At 44.8% G+C, this 18,119-nt stretch overlaps 1 protein-coding gene across 5 annotated transcripts in view; it reads right to left on the minus strand.

The window, feature by feature from the left end:
* dacha (dachshund a) overlaps positions 1–16,188 on the minus strand; it is a 156,940-nt gene extending 140,752 nt beyond the window's left edge. Inside the window, exon 1 of one of the 5 annotated variants that reach the window (XR_004766768.1) lies at positions 15,197–16,188. Coding sequence is in view for 4 of the 5 variants with exons in the window: in XM_035431915.1 (XP_035287806.1) it covers positions 15,197–15,675 (479 nt within the window). In the remaining variant the exon portion in view is untranslated. The remainder of the gene's footprint in view (positions 1–15,196) is intronic. The other 4 variants (XM_035431915.1, XM_035431918.1, XM_035431919.1 and 1 more) reach the window with 4 other exon arrangements.
* Between the last annotated feature and the right edge of the window lie 1,931 nt (positions 16,189–18,119).

The following is an 18,119-nucleotide window of genomic DNA, read 5'->3' on the forward strand; positions in this document are numbered from 1 at the left end:
GCACTCACACACTCAGGCACACTCACACACACTCAGAGAGAGGACGGCGAAGCAGAAGGCTCCAGACATGATGTCCCTGGTGCGGTGGCAGCTCAGGCAGAGCCCGCGCTGCAGATCACTGTCAGGGCAGCTTCAGAGAAAAGCAATAAAGCTTCTGCATGGACTCCTTGTTTCTCCGATTCGCTTCATTTCCTTTCAACGACCCAAAACAATTTGGTGAGATATTATCCTGTAATCAAACCTGGTGGACCTTGATTGTTTTCATAAGAAAGTGTCCAGCCCATTTTTAGCCTCCCACCCACACCCACACCCACATCCACTCAGGTTACACTGTGAGAATCCCACCACAGTGGCCATTTGAGTGAGCATCGATGTGTGTGTGTGTTTGTGTGCAGGGAAGTGTTTTTGTCTGTCATGAAAGTGTGTGCATGTGTGTGCAATTGTACATCTGTGGGTGCACATGTGTATGTGTGTGTTTGTGTGTGTGTATGTGTGTATGTGCGTGTGAGTGTGTGCAGGTGAGTGTGTGCATATGTGTGTATGTGTGCGTGCGTGTGTATGTGTGTGTGTCAATGCACACACAGCATGACTGAGACAGTCGGCTGCAGGCATCATAAATAGTATGGGACCTATTATTGGGGTGTGTCCTGGGAGTGCTGGGGTGTCATTCTCTGATTGGCTGAAAGCTCTCTGCCCTCAGTCCCCTCTGAGCTCATTAAGACACAGACGTCACAACATGAAGGAAAGAGAGAAATAACCCGCCTGGACGTTTGTTTCCAATTTAGAACATTTTCTCTCTGTTTTCAATCACACTCGACTTCTGCCCTTTCCCCCTGAATGCTACGGCTTGTCTTCCATTAGCCAAGACCTGCACTCACTCTTAACGAAGGCGGGAGAGACTAATCAACCACACCGCGAAGTCAAACACAGAGCAGCCTCCTAGAAGGATCTGACGGAATCCGATTGGCCCTGCGTGAGATCACCGCCTCTCCCTGCTGTGTGGAGCAGATAAGAGGGGAATCTTCTGGAACACGGATGTGGGAAGCAGAACACTGGAGCATGTGTGTGTGTGTGTGTGTGTGTGTAAGATCACACCCCGCCTGCTTAACCCTTCGCCTAAAGCCCCTCGGGTCCTTCCTGGGGATGAAGTCATTTCCGAGAAGACTGGAGAACGAAGGGTGCAGGTGAAGGCAGCTGAAGACGACTCTGGTACGTAGCGACTTTTCCACTGTAATGGCAGAGGAGGTACTGCCTCCATTTAATCTTACGACAACGGAAAATTGTCCTCCCTGCCCTTAGATCCCGGAGTGATATACCTGGAGATAAGCCTTTATTACAACTCTTACTGCAAGAAAATATAATCAGCATTGTTATTTATTCCCTACGTCTGTCCCGAACTGCACTTTGCGCAAATAGTCAATCTGGCGGTCATTGACTGCAATTTCCAAAGTCCTGTTGAACCGAGGGCCTCAAATAACTGGACTTTAATATCATTAGGTGAATATTCTGCAGCACGTTCACACACGTGAGCTCTGCTCGATTTTACAGAGAGAGAGGTGTGCAACAGAAGCAACACACAGGGCCCAGGTCACAGAACCAGTCTAGCGGGGGGGGTCACGTGTCCGCGGTCCTTTTTGGCTTTACCCCGCTGCACTGACTGCGCCTGAGAGCAGACTGCAGGCTGCGTGTGCATGCGCCGTCCAGCATGCGCATGTCCACACGTAAAGAACGCTGAAGGTGTGCGGGCGCGTGACGCTGTCAGGTGTGTAGAGAATACATGCTGTCAGAGGGGGAAAGCTGATTGGCTGACTTCTCAGCGGGAAATGCGGTTTGGCTGATTCATCTGGGGAACATGCTGATTGGTTGATTCCACAGTGTGACATTGTGATTGGCCAATTTCACAGTGGGACACACTGACTAGCAGATTTTCTCTGTGGGATATGCTGATTGGCTATTTCTTCAGTCTCTGGATGTGCAGATGTGTTGAAAGTGACTACTAATTGAAGGCTGAAATAGTAAAGCATCACTCACAGTCTACAGGACCTATCCAAAACTCCCAGTATTACACTGGGAGCAACATACTCACACACAAGTGCACAAACACACACACACACACTCGCACATGCATGCAAGCACACTCACGCAAACACTCGTGCATACACAGGCACACATACACCACACACACATCTGTGTTCTGTGCATTTGGCTGTTCGACCCAGTCTGCCAAAAACACATTCATCCGTAAGTTAAAGAGCATTTAATGTACATAAGACATCAGCAGCCCGGGTTACTGAAATTACACCTAACAGTTCACAGAGCATAATTGTTTCAAAGACCTGGGGCTACAGTGTACTTAATACAGAAGTATTACATCCGCACACACTCACTCACTCACATGCATGCACACACATAGACGCAAACACACACACACACACACACACGCGCATTCACCCTCTGTCTTTATTTTGATCAAGAAAAAAAAAACTCATTCAACAGAACAAAAGAAGCCAAGGTGACCTGTTAAAGTCATGGGGGGAACAGCTGCACGCACCCCCACCCCCCCCCCCCTTCTAAATCACCGCCTGCACAAATAAATTCCTGCTCAGTAATTAAAAGCAGGCTGGACGGGGCCCGTGTTATCACCTTATCAGGTTCATTGCTCATCTAGAATAACAGATCCACATCTGCAGTCATTACAGTACGGCGGATAAATCAATCCCCCGCTCTTCTCTGTGATCCCGCTCCGTCCGTCCGTCCGTCCGCCTTCTTAAAAACTCGCGTATATTTGCCTCTCTCTGACACCCTGACATCCTATCTACTGCAGGCGAATGGGAACCCGCGCACCCCTCCCCGTAATGGGCCGGGCCGGAGAGGCAGGGATTCGAGCAGGCCGCACGGGGACGGCTCTCCGAAGGACGGACGGATGGACGGACGGACGGACGGATGGTCTCGGTTGAGCGTGGGCGTCGCGGCGCGCCCCCGGTAACAGGCGCGTTTTGCTCCCCCGAACGCCGCCGTAAACGGAGTGGGGAGGAACGAGGGCGTAACCGTATCTGCGCCGCTCGCCGCTGCGTGTGGGAATTGGGCAGAGCCTGAGAGGGGAGTGATACTTCGTCCCGTTCAGAGGGGGACGGAACCGGAGAGGCGAGTGAGAACGCACGCGAGAATCCGGTTCTGTCCTCACCGGAGGGACGGGGGCGTAACTGGACACAGGTTCAGAGAAATCCCTTACACATCCTGTGAAAGAACCCTGCTCCAGCTGTGATGTCATAAGACACCCTTCTCTGGTATGATGTCACAGCACACCCCTCTACCTATGATGAGATAACACACACCTCCTCATCTAACCTAGATGCAAAGGTACAACGAGCACGCAGACGCAGACACACACACACACACACACACACACACACACACACACACAAACACACACACAAACACACAGGCAGGCACAAATGCATACGCGCTCATCCACCCGCACACTTGCCCTGTGCTTAATGTGAATTTGGCTCGTGACCTCGGGGACAGGGGACAGGCAGATTCAGCAGCCCTGCTCTGCCCTACAGCGCACGGACGCCGCTTTTAAATCCTCTGTTCCGTCGCTCACTCCATGAGAATCGCATTTTGTTTATTTCTCGTGGCGCGTGGTCCCTGCTCTACGCCGCCGTACCTATTCCTGCATATCCCCGCCCGAGTCCACCAGCGGGGTGGGGGGGGGGGCGAACCCCGAGCCACGCGGCCGGGTCCAGGGCCGGGGGGGGGTTATTGGCTCCAGATGTGGGACACCACGGAGACAGCTGAGCGCGCCGATCCACCCCGAGAGGCGGGAGGCACGGCCCTGCGCCCCTCATCCAGATCAGGGGCCTGTTTTTTCGCCTTTTTTTTTCTAAAAACGGAATTCCTCCGTGGCGAGGAGGGCCTGTTATTCTAACCCCTCTCCGGCACTGTGCTGACACGCTGCTTTAACGCACCATCGCCGCCCGCCAGGAGCTGCTAACCAAGGAGGAAAAAGAGCCCACGCGACTAAACACCTCATAAAATATTAACCCGCGCAAATGGGATGCTAGTTAGCTTTTCCTCCATATGGATCGCGTATCCTCCGCGCCGCTCCCTCTCTCCCGCCCCCGACACCTCTCCCCAGATCCGTGTCAGCTCGGCTTCTCCAAGCCCGCAACGCGGTTTGTCAAAAGCGGAAAATTGAAGATTAAGGGTCTCATTTAACGAGCTCGCGAAACGCTAAACAAAATTATATTAATGATCTTTTAGGCTAATCTCGCTTAAAAAAAAAAAATTTTTAAACGCTACGTGTGCGTACGCACAAAAGCGAGGGGGGGAAAAACACCAGCTCTTCTGGTACAAACTACTTTGGCGATTTTAATGTCACTTTTAATTTTCTGCTCCCTGCTTCCCACATATACCCATCCAAAAACAACCATTTAAAACATCACTCCTAATTAGATGATTAGTGCTTGGAAGGGCAGGAGATAAGTCATTTGCATAATTCAATCATAAAAGTTAGAGATACATATTTCTATGTTCGTTTGTACAATTATCTCGGCTGTCCTGGGGGCTGTGATATTAATGTGATTAAACAATACTTCAGCACAGAGCCCAGTGTCCTCCATTAAAGCACTGCTAGAGGCAAACCAAAAATTAATTTTAGGAGACAATCAATTTTATTCTACATGACTGTAATAAATATAGCCCGGCTACTGATGTGTCATTAAGCTGAGAGAGATTTTCCCAAAGTCAAAATGACACCAGTGGCTCGTTTTTCTCCCCCGTCTTACTTTAGGTGGGGGGGAACGGGCGAGATTCATTTTTTTCCATCTTTGAAATGCTTGACAGGTTTCTTCCATCTGGCAGATTTTAACCCCCACCCCCCCACCCCCACCCCCTCTCCACCACCCCCCCCCCACTCAGCCAAGCACATGAATACATGTCTGCACACAAATACAAAGCACTAACACACGCACACGCACACACACACATATCATGTTACCTGCAATAATGTCATATTTCCAATGTCCAGAGTGATGAGCCTCACTCTGTCCAACAGAGCTAAGCTTTCTTTCTGAAGCACACATGCAAGCACGTGCACACACACACACACACACTCTGTCTCTCTCCCTCCCTCACACATGCATATACACATTCTCTCACACTCAACCAAATGCTACCACACTCACACACAAACACGCACACACACACACAAACACACATATGCACAATCATACACACACACAGATATTCAATAGTCGGATACACATTCAGCAGTGTTGTTCAAACACACACATTCAGCACAGTCAGTAATTAACTGCAGCCGGGATTGAGATTTTTCTCTGTATGTTTCCACTTTCAGGAACACAAGTGGGCCACAAGCTACACATGGCAAACACTGGATGCAATTCCAAATATTCCAGAAATGAAAACATACGTGTGTATGCGTTCGTGCCAGATTATGACAAAACATACGTGAAACACGTTTAAAACAAAACATGGACATAGCGTATAATACGCACTGTAGCACGTTTCCATCTCTAATTGACTGCATGTGTCTTTGTTTTGTTTCATTGGCTACGCATGGGACTAGTTATTACAGAACCGCGGCTTGGAACAGCCCCGCGTCGACATTAATGAGAGATCACATGGTCACAGGTAGTTTTATAAGACCTCAGGCCCAGTAAATGTTCACACACACATACATACACACACGGACACACAAAGAGGACACATTTTCAGAGCGTGGAACCTTCAGCAAGTCATAAAAATATCAAAAGAACTGCAACCTTTGCTTTAGCTGCACAGAGCCATAAATCCACGATGGGAAAGGTCAGAAACGGGTGACTCACTCCTCAAAAGTAAAAACAAACCGGGGAAAATCTCCTGGATTTTTATTCCAGGGTGCTGATCAATGAGCGTGCCGGCAACTATTAAGCATCAATTTTCCTTTAAGCGAAATCATTGTGCTCTTCCCACAGGTGACACAAAAATGAAAGCGTTTTATCTAGAACTGTCAGTCAATTGCTTTTTTTATTAATAATTTCCATTGTTTGAGTCATTTATTCATTAACCTGTTCACTATTGATTAGAAATTCATAAATATGTTCACACTCGTGGATCTGGTAGATTTCTGAAAGGTAACAAATTTACCTCTTTAAATATGCATAATTATAACACACAGCAATAAGACATGTGTATTTCCTACATGCAATAAGCATGTTGCATATGTTGCATATGTGACTACACGTACTAGAAATGTGGTATGGGTGTTGTTTAAGTGACTATATGTAACAGTGTAGTGCAGATGATACGTATAATGCATTCAGTTTTGTAATTGTTTTGTCTCCATAATAGTCAGCTATGTCAGCTACAGCAGTACTATGGCGAGCTGCTGTGCCTTCAGGGATGATCGCTGGTGTTGTCTTGGTGTGTTCTTAGTGTCGTTCTTAAGGATTTCTCCCATGCCAGCCATATACATTTATCCATCCATCCATCCATCCATCCATCCATCCATCCATTATCTATACCCGCTTATGCATGGTCAGGGTCGCGGGGGTGTTGCAGCCTATCCCAGCATGCATTGGGCAAAGGCAGGAACATACCCTGGACAGGTCGCCAGTCCATTACAAGGCACATATACATTTATTTATGACAAAATATGTGCCAGTGATCTCCAGCTCATTTCCATGAACAACATGACCCAACAATTAAATGCATTAATAGCCGAATGACAGTTTTAAGAGAAATAATATACATCTGATGGATCCATTAATGCCATTGGTGCTTGACTTCTCCAATCAGAGCTGCTCTTTTTCCTTGCACTCACATAGCTGCACACCATACATGCTCTGTGCAGAAATGCAGCCGGCTGCATGGGGGCTGCGCAGAAATGCAGCCAGCTGCGTGGGGGCTGCACAGGGGCTGCGCAGAAATGCAGCCAGCTGCACGGAGACTGCGCAGAAATGCAGCCGGCTGCACGGAGACTGCGCAGAAATGCAGCCGGCTGCACGGAGACTGCGCAGAAATGCAGCCGGCTGAGTGGGGGCCTCACATAAAAGCAGCTGGCTGCACGGGGGCTGTGCAGAAATGCATCCGGCTGCACGGAGACTGCGCAGAAATGCAGCCGGCTGCACGGAGACTGCGCAGAAATGCAGCCAGCTGAGTGGGGGCCTCACATAAAAGCAGCTGGCTGCACGGGGGCTGTGCAGAAATGCATCCGGCTGCACGGGGACTGCGAAGAAATGCAGCCAGCTGCGTGGGGGCTGCACAGGGGCTGCACAGAAATGCAGCTAGCTGCGTGGGGCCTGCGCCGAAATGCAGGTGGCTGCACGGGGGCTGCGCAGAAATGCAGGTGGCTGCACGGGGGCTGCACAAAAATGCAGGTGGCTGCACGGGGGCTGCGGGGAAGTACAGCCAGCTGCAAAGGGGCTGTTATTAAATGTCAATATTTATGGAAACAAAAACACACTGAGCATTTTATGGGGGCTGACGCAGAGAGGAGCAAAATGCCAAGTGCTGAAGCCCCCCCCCCCCCCCCCCCCCACACCAATACACAGCAAGAGGGAACTCAATGAATTTATTATTTAAAATAAGGATGGGGGAGGATGCACATATGTAAAAAAACAGAATGTATAATTTATGGTGACATTACAGAGTGGCGGCTGAAGACTGAGTGTCTTGCTGGAAAGGTGAAGGGATGTGAGGAGACAGGGCCGCGTCTGGGGTCTTCAGGCCCAACCGGGGCGCACCTGCCCCAGGCAACGCCCTGAGCTACAAGCTGTCCATATGGACTGGCAGCTACACACACACACACACACACACACAGACACATGCGCATACACACATACGCGCGCACACACACGCATGCACATACACAGACACAGACACAGACACAGACACAGACACAGACACAGACACATACACATACACATACACATACACATACACATACACATACACATACACACACACACACACACACACACACACACATGTGCACACACACACGCACATGCGCACACACACAGACGCACACACACACACACATATACACACATATGTGCACACATACACACACACGCGCACACACACACGCACAAATGCACACACACACACGGACACACATACGTGCACACACATACATGCACATACACACACACACACGCACACACACACATACATATGCACACACACATGCACATACACACACACACATACATATGCACAAACACACACACACACACACACACACCAGAAACTACACACGCACACACACACACACACACACACCCAACTTAAATTCACATACATACACACACCACTGTCTCTTACACACATATTCACACACACAGTATTCTTCACATTCAGTACTCGCTCTCTCTCTCTCACACAAACACTGTTCTCCCATACTTACTCACACAAACACAAATAGACATGCAAGCAGACATAAGCCAGGCAGAATCAGGTATACAGCACACACCCATTCAAACCTCATCCAAACTCTCTCGCCTCTTCCACACTGGCTTTGAGTACTGTGCCTCCCCAGTATCTCACTGAGCCCTCTACTCCCCATTTAAGGGGATACAGGGGGTCTCTGTGTCCTGTTTAAGGGGGTACAATGGTTTTGTGTCCTGTTTAAGAGGGTAAAGGGGTCTCAGTGTCCTGTTTAAGGGGTACAGAGGGTTTCTGTGTCCTATTTGAGGGGGTGCAGAGGTCTTGGTGTCCCGTTTAAGCGGGTACGGGGGAGGGGGGGGGGGTTCTGTGTACTGTGTAAGGGAGTACGGGGGCTCTCTGTGTCCTGTTTAATGGGGTGCAGGGGCTCCCCATGTCCTGGGGTACAGGGGGAATCTCAGTTACTGTAGGAATAAGAATCCTCAGAAACCCGAACTCACCCCCATGTAGCACAGACAGAAACCCTGTTTTCAGTCACCAGACACCAGCAATAGTCATGCTGGTGGTGCACAAAGTTCCAGTTAGAAAGCAGGCAGACACATCCTGTTATTAGATAAGAACGAGAACTGCGTTTTTCCAGCAATATGATAATGACTCTTTTCAGATGTTCTTCCAGCGATTATTTTTGATTACATACATAAAAGATAGACGTTCTTAGATATTACAAAATATCAATAGATTTAATAAATCTCAAAAAAAAAATCTGTTATGAAATTAAAGTGGTGTTAAAATGTGTGGTTTGAACATCTAATCTTTTAAATGCAGAGTTTATCTCTTAATGCTCATTATGGGATGTTAGCACAGTGCTCTGGGCAGCAGGGAGAAGGAAGCTACGCTGTTTAAATTAATGATTAAAAACAGGAAAAGTGGAGAGAGAAAAATCTCTTCCTAGCAAGTAATGGGTTTACATTAGTTAATGATTAAAGTTCATTTATTTCTTGACCCAAGACACTACCACCCACGGGTGACTGCTTCTAAAATATTCGCCCTCTTCTTAACACTATATGTACCTGCCCCTTTTATACATAAAAAGAGAAATGAAAGAGCCTACCCTTTGTTAATTACAAAAGTATACATATCAACCTCTTTCAATGAACGGCAAATTTAGCATCTGTATTTCTTTTAATTTTAATTTTAATTATGAATTTTATTAATATTGAATGGCAACTGAAGAGCCACATTGCACACAGCAGCCCAGTTGTGTGCGCGATAAAGACTGCGGTCACCGGGCCAGCCCTGGGCAGCCTCTCTCGCCTCACTCTCATCCCTCCCGCTCGCTGCTCGGTGCTAAAATAGTTAAAATTGCTAATCCAATACACCTTTAGAAAAAAGAAACGGGCCTATAAACACAGCAGTGGAAAAAACAGCGCAGATGTTCATCTCTAATGCAATTTCCATTCAATTTCCTAAGTGCAGTCCCCAAGTGCAAACTAGTTTAACGTTATGTTTAGCTTGCAAATTCTTTTAATAAATAATGAATGCAATAAAAACCCAGAGATCAATTGTGAGCTGAGAAATCATAAAAGGAGCCCTTTGTGCCGCCTCTCTTTGCTGATTCGGACACTTTTCCTCTTATTCAAATTGGTCATGTCAGTTTTAAAGATTATGTCCAAATGTTTTGATTACTTTCCTGATATCTCCTACCACCGGCGTCTCCATCCCTCTCTGCGGCCCCCTGTGAGCAAGGCCAGCGTAATAAAGGCAAATGCATTCTGTTTTTTTTTTTTTCTTCTTTCTTTTCCCTCTCCCTCTCTCTCTCTCGCTCTCGCTCTCTCTGGCAAATTAAAAGGGGAAGATAAGGCTGTGTTTGCGCACATTAGTTATGCCCATCTGGTGGAGGGGCGCAGGGTGATGTTCAAATCTGAGGATAAAGTGCGCGCTGATGGGCGCCGGGGCAGGTTAGCCGTAAAGCAGCGCGGCAGAGGAGCAGATTTGATTGTCCCACAGCAACAGCGCCACAGCAATTTCATTACCCAGCTGTTACCGCGATCTTCCAGGAGTCAAGCGCACTGTACAACCTTCCGCACCTCAGTCCATTATTAACCATTTAGCTCCTAATCCACAGTAAAAACAGGAACACAATATCCCCTTTGTGCGCGCTCTCCGACTGCTTGCCGGAGTGCGGACGAGTGCGACAGATTGATCGGGGCTCCGCGCAGGACAACAGTCCCGTATCCAGGGATTCGGCAGGTGAGGGGGAGTGGGGGGGTGCGGGGGGGGCGCTAAAAGGTTAATTACCGAATCCTGCCCAAACTGGCCATCTGGACTTGAACAAACACAAACACTGCCATCTCTCTCTCTTTCTCACTTGCTCGCTCTCTCATACATGCAGTGTCTCATTCTCTCTATACCTTTCTTCACTACACCCCGTCTTTACACCCCCCCCCCGTCCCAAGCCAGTTTGGTGTTCTGCCCTATCAACACATATTTATGAAGGTCACCTCTCAGTGAAGGGGGCACCGGAGAGGGACACCAGTGAAACCAGTGGTTGTGTGTGTGTGTGGGTGTGTGTGTGTGAGTGTGAGTGTGTATGTGTGTCTGTGCGTGCGTGTGTCTGTGCATATGTGTCTGACTGTGTGTGTGTCTGACTGTACGTGTCTGACCGTGCATGTGCCTGACTGTGGATGTGGGTCTGATTGCGTGTGAGTGTGTGTTCATGTCTGACTATGCATATGTGCATCTGACTGCATGTGTGTGTCTCACTGCATGTGTGTGTGTCTTACTGCGCATGTGCATCTGACTGTGAATGCATGCGTGTCTGACTGTGCGTGTGTGTGTGTCTGGTGCGTGCCTGTCTAAATGTGTGTGTGTCTGACTGTGCATGTGGGTCTGTGTGTGTGAGTGTGTCTGACTGTGCATGTGTGTGTCTGACTGTGTGTGTGTGTGTGTGTCTGACTGTGCGTGTGTGTCTGACTGTGCATGTGTGTGTCTGACTGTACATGTGTGTGTCTGACTGTGCGTGTGGGTCTGTGTGTGTGAGTGTGTCTGACTGTGCATGTGTGTGTCTGACTGTGCGTGTGGGTCTGTGTGTGTGAGTGTGTCTGACTGTGCATGTGTGTGTCTGACTGTGCGTGTGGGTCTGTGTGTGTGAGTGTGTCTGACTGTGCATGTGTGTGTCTGACTGTGCGTGTGTGTCTGACCACACGCTTGTGCGTCTGACTGTGTGTTCTTTTTTGCATGTACATACGCATGTAATGTACATGCGTGCGTATGCCTGTACATGTGTCCGTCTGTGACTGTGTGTGAATGCGCACATGCATACATGTCAGTCCGTGCGCTTACGTGTGCAACTGCGTACATGTATATCCAAGCTCACCTGCATATGCATGCATGCGTGCATTTGTGTTCTGTGTAAGGTATTACAGTCTGTTTGAGCCAGAGAGATAATATTTTATTTAAACACGGGTTTAAATTTGGGTTTTTCAGGGCTGGTCTACATTCCTCACCTGTACCCACTCCCTGTACTCCATATCCATCCACACACACCTTGTATGCTCATTACAGCAGACCCCACAGCTCACACATTCACTACTGCCCTAAAAGATTATCTCACTGCCGTAATGTATTTTTTACTTCTTTTTCCCCACAGAGTCATTCTACAATTTCACTGGACATATAGCAAAATCTATGACAAAAATACACTGAACAAGTAGTAAGATAAACACATGTAAAAAAAAAAAAAATTATGCATGCCACTGTCACTGACATAACTAAAAAATAAAATTAAAACATATAATCTTTGCTCATTTCATTTTCAATGTAAATGGTATAGTCAGTCTATAAGTGGATGATACCTATATAAAAAAAACATCCAATTTTGTGTTGGCAAAGATGGTTATGATTATGCGTGTTGTTTTATGCGAGAACGGGTACAGTTTCAGGCACTTGTGTAAAATTAGCATGGTGTAGACGCAACTCTTTCCTCAATGCTTATATTAGATATTCAGTGTAAATACAAATAATCTCAGTAATTTCAGAAATGTTTATCTCTATAACTGCTTAACTGTTATTGCAAGGATTTTATCTTTTATTTTATCCTTCAAATATGTTTAGCATTTTTTTTTTACTTCTATAATATATATTTTTATATTTTGTATGCTTCATATATCTTAGCATTTTTAATCAGTCAATTATGCACACATAATTTGAACAGATTTGGACTTTTCTGTAAACAATTTACAACCAATTCTGTAAACAATTAGTGTAAATACATGTATGTTCTGTAAACCATGTCAGTTTACTAAATTGTATTTAATGGTACTCTGTCTTGTAGTTCAATTATCATTGAGGTTGACTTACCTTTAATGTCAACCTGCAAATCTAATAAGGATTTAAACCTGTACAATTTTGAATTCTATAATATTAATACTCGTAACACATTATTATTATTATTATTATTACTATTATTATTAAGGCTGTTAAATTAGATATTCTTTAGATGGTTTCACTAGTTGTTCAACAAAAGCTGTTTTCTTAATATTTATTTGCACTATTGAAAAGCTTGTCTTTTAGTTTATTGTGCGCTTTTTTAAGGCTCATTGTGATTGTGGCTCATTGTCGCCGGGGCAGCAACGCTGGGGGAAAAAAAGCTGCAATTATGAACAAACAGACAATTGAGCGCCAATTCCAGAGCTTCGGGCTACGAAATGACCCGCGGAAAATGGGGCCCAGCCTCTTTAAAGTTCCCTTCCCATTGACATTGCTGGCAGACCGGGGGAACACTAATGCATCTGTCATGATAACAAGCTAAGAATAACATCTAGACATCAAACCGAGCAGAGAATCCATCCGAAGTGATTCATTCAGATCTGTCCCATTGATTTATTAAACTCACAGCAACATCTGCAGCCGCGCAGGGCCGCTACGCGAGAATTCATTCAAGATCAATTCAAATGAAAAAGAAAAAAAACGTACAAGGAGATAAATCAAAACGCGATTTGCATGTAGTTTCACAACCGGCTTTATTTTCTATAAATGTTTAGAATGTTCCTCCCACACAGCTCGCCTTAGTTAAAGAGGGTATTGAATTTCGGTGTCACGAAGCGATGTTGTGAAAGAAAAAAACATTATGTATTTTTTAAATACGTTATTTGTGTCACGTGCACAGTCTAAATTATGCATAGTCTAAATGATGAGTTTTAATGATAGTCTTATTTTATGTTCATTTAGTCATACATAGAATTGGTAAGTGGGGTTTTATACAAATGTTTTTAGCATGTCAGAACTCATGTAACATTTTATAATGATGTATAACTATCAATTTAGTAACAAAAGGCCTACATTTGCAATGGAAATTCTGCCCAGAAAACTTTTCATATAGTTTCTTTGCATTTCTCTTTCGTCACAGAATCAGAGCCCACAATGTGTTGTAACAATAGCTCGACACAAGCATTACAAAAATGTCAATTTAATTTCATTCTCGGACCTACAAGCTACGGAACAATGGACCTCATGCGGCGTTTTTACTGATGCACTTCAAAATACTTGATCAAATCTGAGGCAGTTCACTGATGTTCTCTTAAATATGTGTTAAATATATTTCAGACGTTCACTTTAAAAACTTTACAAACAAATCAGTTTGGAGGCTGAATTATTTGAAGATCTATGTTAATTAGCTTAATAATTAAGTAACACTAGGCACAACAAACATTTAGTACGAAATGCACCTGTATTAAAGGAAAACGCATTTAAATCACTTAGCCTACTATACTGAAAAAACATAGCTTGTTTTAACTGAAGGCTCAAAAGCATTGTTTTTAAAGTTCACCCCTATTTGATCGCTTTGTATTTTACATTTCATATATTGTACAGATCTCGATGTTTCGTCAAAATGTTATTCTTAAATTTCTCTCATAACTGCGGCGTGGTGTTGAGCGTGAGCGAATAAGTGACATTAGACCACTCGCACCTTGCACATGGGTTTATTTACTCTTCATTTCTAGCACCGACTATTACCTTCGCATTACTAACTGTTAACAAAGATTTTTATCTTTTTTCCAAAGACTACATCGCTTTGAGCAGTAATTGGCAACAACTTTGTTGAATAAATGTAACAAGTTAATTAATAACGTCTACCTTTTGAGTTTAAATTTGACCCAGCACTTCATATAAATTTATTTCAGTTACTCAAATGTTTAGTGGTCAATTTTGAACCACGAAATTTATCGCTGCGTGCGTGTGTACACTCTCTTTAAATACGGATAGGCTATTCACTTGTGACCACTATAGCTCATTTGTAACAGAGTATCCTATATTACCACCCAAAAGTGCAACATGACATTTTCATTACCCGTGATAGCCGTTGGTGAGAGGATAGAGGAGACGAAAGTTTAGCAAAACAAGACGAGTAGGACAGATTATCAATGACTCTGCGGTGGATGAAAGGAATAGACAATGTTTAGGCTACTGTTTTTTTGCATTTGCAACATAATTAGCCGCATAATTAATCACAATCCAGTAGTAATATCTTTGAAAACACTGCAGTGGGGATAAACAAGTGAAAAGAAACCCGATAACAATTATAAAAGAGTACATTCATGCTGTTCTGTGACAAGCGAAAAGTAAGTTGTGAAACTTTTCCCCCTTAACTATTTATGCGCTACTGTTACAGACACAAAGTTCCTGTTTGGTACCCACGCTTGAATGAAGGGTGGCGTGGGAAAACGTGGCCATCGTCATAGATTGTGGAACAAAGAAACAAAAAGAAAACAAACTAAAGAGATTCAAAAATGACAGATCTAACCTGGCGTTGGTGCAGTCGTTGTACAGCGCTTCGAAGTCTTTTCGGGTGATGAGTTTGCAGCGGTTCACCCCGGGTTGGATAGCCCCGAGTCCCCTCAGAATCCGGACCTGCTCCACGGTGCACACGACGGGACATATATCCAGGCGCTTCAGCTTGGTGTACACAGTGTGCAGTCCACCGACCAGATGTTTCAGAAAGAGGTCGAAAACCTGCGGCAGGCAGATCAGCTCCTGTCCCTCCACACTAAACGAGGCTACTTTGACCCCGTGGACCTCCACCATTTTACACTCGTTATTGCCACTGTTGCCGTTCCCATTGCCCCCGCCGCCTCCGCCGCTGCTGATGAAAGTGTTGATCATGCTGGTGGTCAGCCTCGGCGACTCCGCAGGACTCGTGTACAGGGGATCGGAGCGGAATAAGCCGCCGGAGCCCGGGGTAGAGGTGGGGGAGAGCACCGGGGGAGTTGCTGATACGGCCATAGTCACTTTAGTTTCTTTCTTTCCTCTCTCTCTCCCGCTTGCGCTTTTCTCTCTCCTCTCTCCTGTTTTACTCTCTTGCTGTTTGTCATGCACACTCTCTCGCGCCGGATAGTAGGCAATAGGCTACTACCTTACCCGCAAGTGTGGCGGCGAAACTGAGAAGCGCTGCATTCACTGTTTCAATCGGCCAGCCCAATGCGTTAAGACTGGCACCTGGGTACTCCAATCAGCAGCATCGTCGTTTAGGTCCGCGTAGTTTATTGGTGCTACGGGAGAGACAGATTGGTCCTCTCTTAAAAAGGGCGGGGTTATTACTGACAGCGACCCATTGCTCAAAGTAATAACTTTCCACGGACTTCAAAATATACACAAATTTTCCGTATCTATTCATACGCATATGCATGGAGACATGATGGGCTATGAGTTTTCAACGTATGACATTCCTGCCTAATTACATACCTATACTTTATATCATGTTTTTTTTTTCATGTATAGGCTACAATAAATATCCCGTGTTAATTCAACTCTAACAGTGTTATTGCAACTCTTAACAGATAACATTCCAGAATGGGACCAAATGTTATCGGTCAAAAATTGAATAAACACTGGACATTTCACTGTGTGGGTTTATTTGTTGTTGTTTTGTTATCGTTACTATTGTTGTTGTTATATTTTGTATCGTACAGTGTTCATCCAATTTGTGTTCCCTCCAGAATTAATTGATCTTCGTGTAAGCGTTTTTAGTGTTAGAGGTGTACAAGACAGTGATCGCTATTTGTATCTTCAGTTGATTAACGACGATTTCTGTCCATTTTGATAACGTTAACTCAAATTAAAAGTATTTGGGAATGCGGAACACTGGGTATAGCGTGTATGTTGCTATTCATAGTGCCCAGCAAGCTGCGCAAAGGCAATTCAGTCGGAGGTGAGTCGGTGTTTGTTTAATAGCGCTACCAATACGATTTGATTTTATCAACGGATCTCCGTAGCGGATCTCTTACACATTTATTTATTTTTCGTTTAACATAATTGCAGAAATGTATACAGTATACACAAAAATATTAATAAATAGGGAAATGTATTTATTATTGGATAGATAATCGTACCGTATGAGCGCAAGGAGTAAAATAATGTAGCCAACATACTTTTCGTGAAATGAATGAAACCCAACCCAAGCGGCTTTACTCTGAAGCCGGAGTTTGATATTCTCTAAACGCGTCCGGGTCGATTGAACAGACTGCTAAGCCTTTACAGCTCGGATTTAGCCAAAGTGTTCAAATATCAGGCGAGGCCACAGTGCGCGTAACAGGGGTTACTTCACACGGCGTTAAACACCTGTTCCTCTTGCTCAAAGCAGGCAGACACCTGAAGAACATTAACAAGGACTTGCTCAGATAGGCAAAGCAATCTTTTGAATTGCAACAAAAATAACGAACAAGTAAATAATGTAATATATATTTTGTAACATTGTAGTACAGTTTTAAATACGTGCAGGTGCGCCTTTTCAACTTCCTTAGTGTTCTTTTTCATTAATTAAAAAAATGATTATTATTGTTACTTTTTCCCTACTGCAATCATGCACCCAAAGCTTTCAACTTAATATTTGATCACTATACTACTACACTACACAATGTCACACAATCCAACACACCTCTGCACTAGCCCACATGCAAGCCACTAGAAAAAAGCAGTGCCATTTCTGAGTTATTTGAGTTGTTCCATTCAAAGTTGTAAATAAAATCTCCAAAAAGGGTAGGTCTAACATAATGTGCTTTTCTTTTAAATGAAGCCATTTTACTTTTGTGATTTTAAGGTTTAAGATACTGCATCATAGAACAGCTAGGATGCCGGTAGCTACACTTCAGCTGCATAGGAATATGAATTCCTAATAATCAATTGGAATATGGAAATAAGAGTAAGGAGAGAGAGAGAGAGAGAGAGAGACTGTATAAGTGTGTTTCAGTGTACAATATTTTCACACTGTGCAGTGCACAATTCCGCAAAAGCACTCCGTGACCCAGTACAAAGTGTGTATTTAGGAGGTCAGCTCTGTTTTCTCCCTCCACCCACAATCTGATGCAGACAGCTCACTGTTGCCCCCCTGGTGGCTGGAAGCCATTGCTGTGTGTAATACACCTACAACAATGAGGATAAGGAACAAATACTATTAGCATAAGTTATGATACCACAATTTTAAAATTAGTGATAAAACCTAAGACTTCGAAGTCTGAAATAATTGCTCTTTTCAGCTGTTAAAAAGTTTATGTGAATGTGGCTACAATGTCTTTGTTGTGCAATATTTACAATGTGTAACTGAATTCAGTACAGCTTTTTGTGAATACATTTCTGACCGCGCCCGCACGCACCCACCCATGCACACACACACACACACTCCAGATGAAAAAGGCTTTATATTGTTCAGAAAAAAGCATGTAAAATTAATA

Source organism: Anguilla anguilla, chromosome 9 (assembly GCF_013347855.1).
Source record: "Anguilla anguilla isolate fAngAng1 chromosome 9, fAngAng1.pri, whole genome shotgun sequence".
In the NCBI taxonomy this organism is placed as follows: Eukaryota; Metazoa; Chordata; class Actinopteri; order Anguilliformes; family Anguillidae; genus Anguilla; species Anguilla anguilla.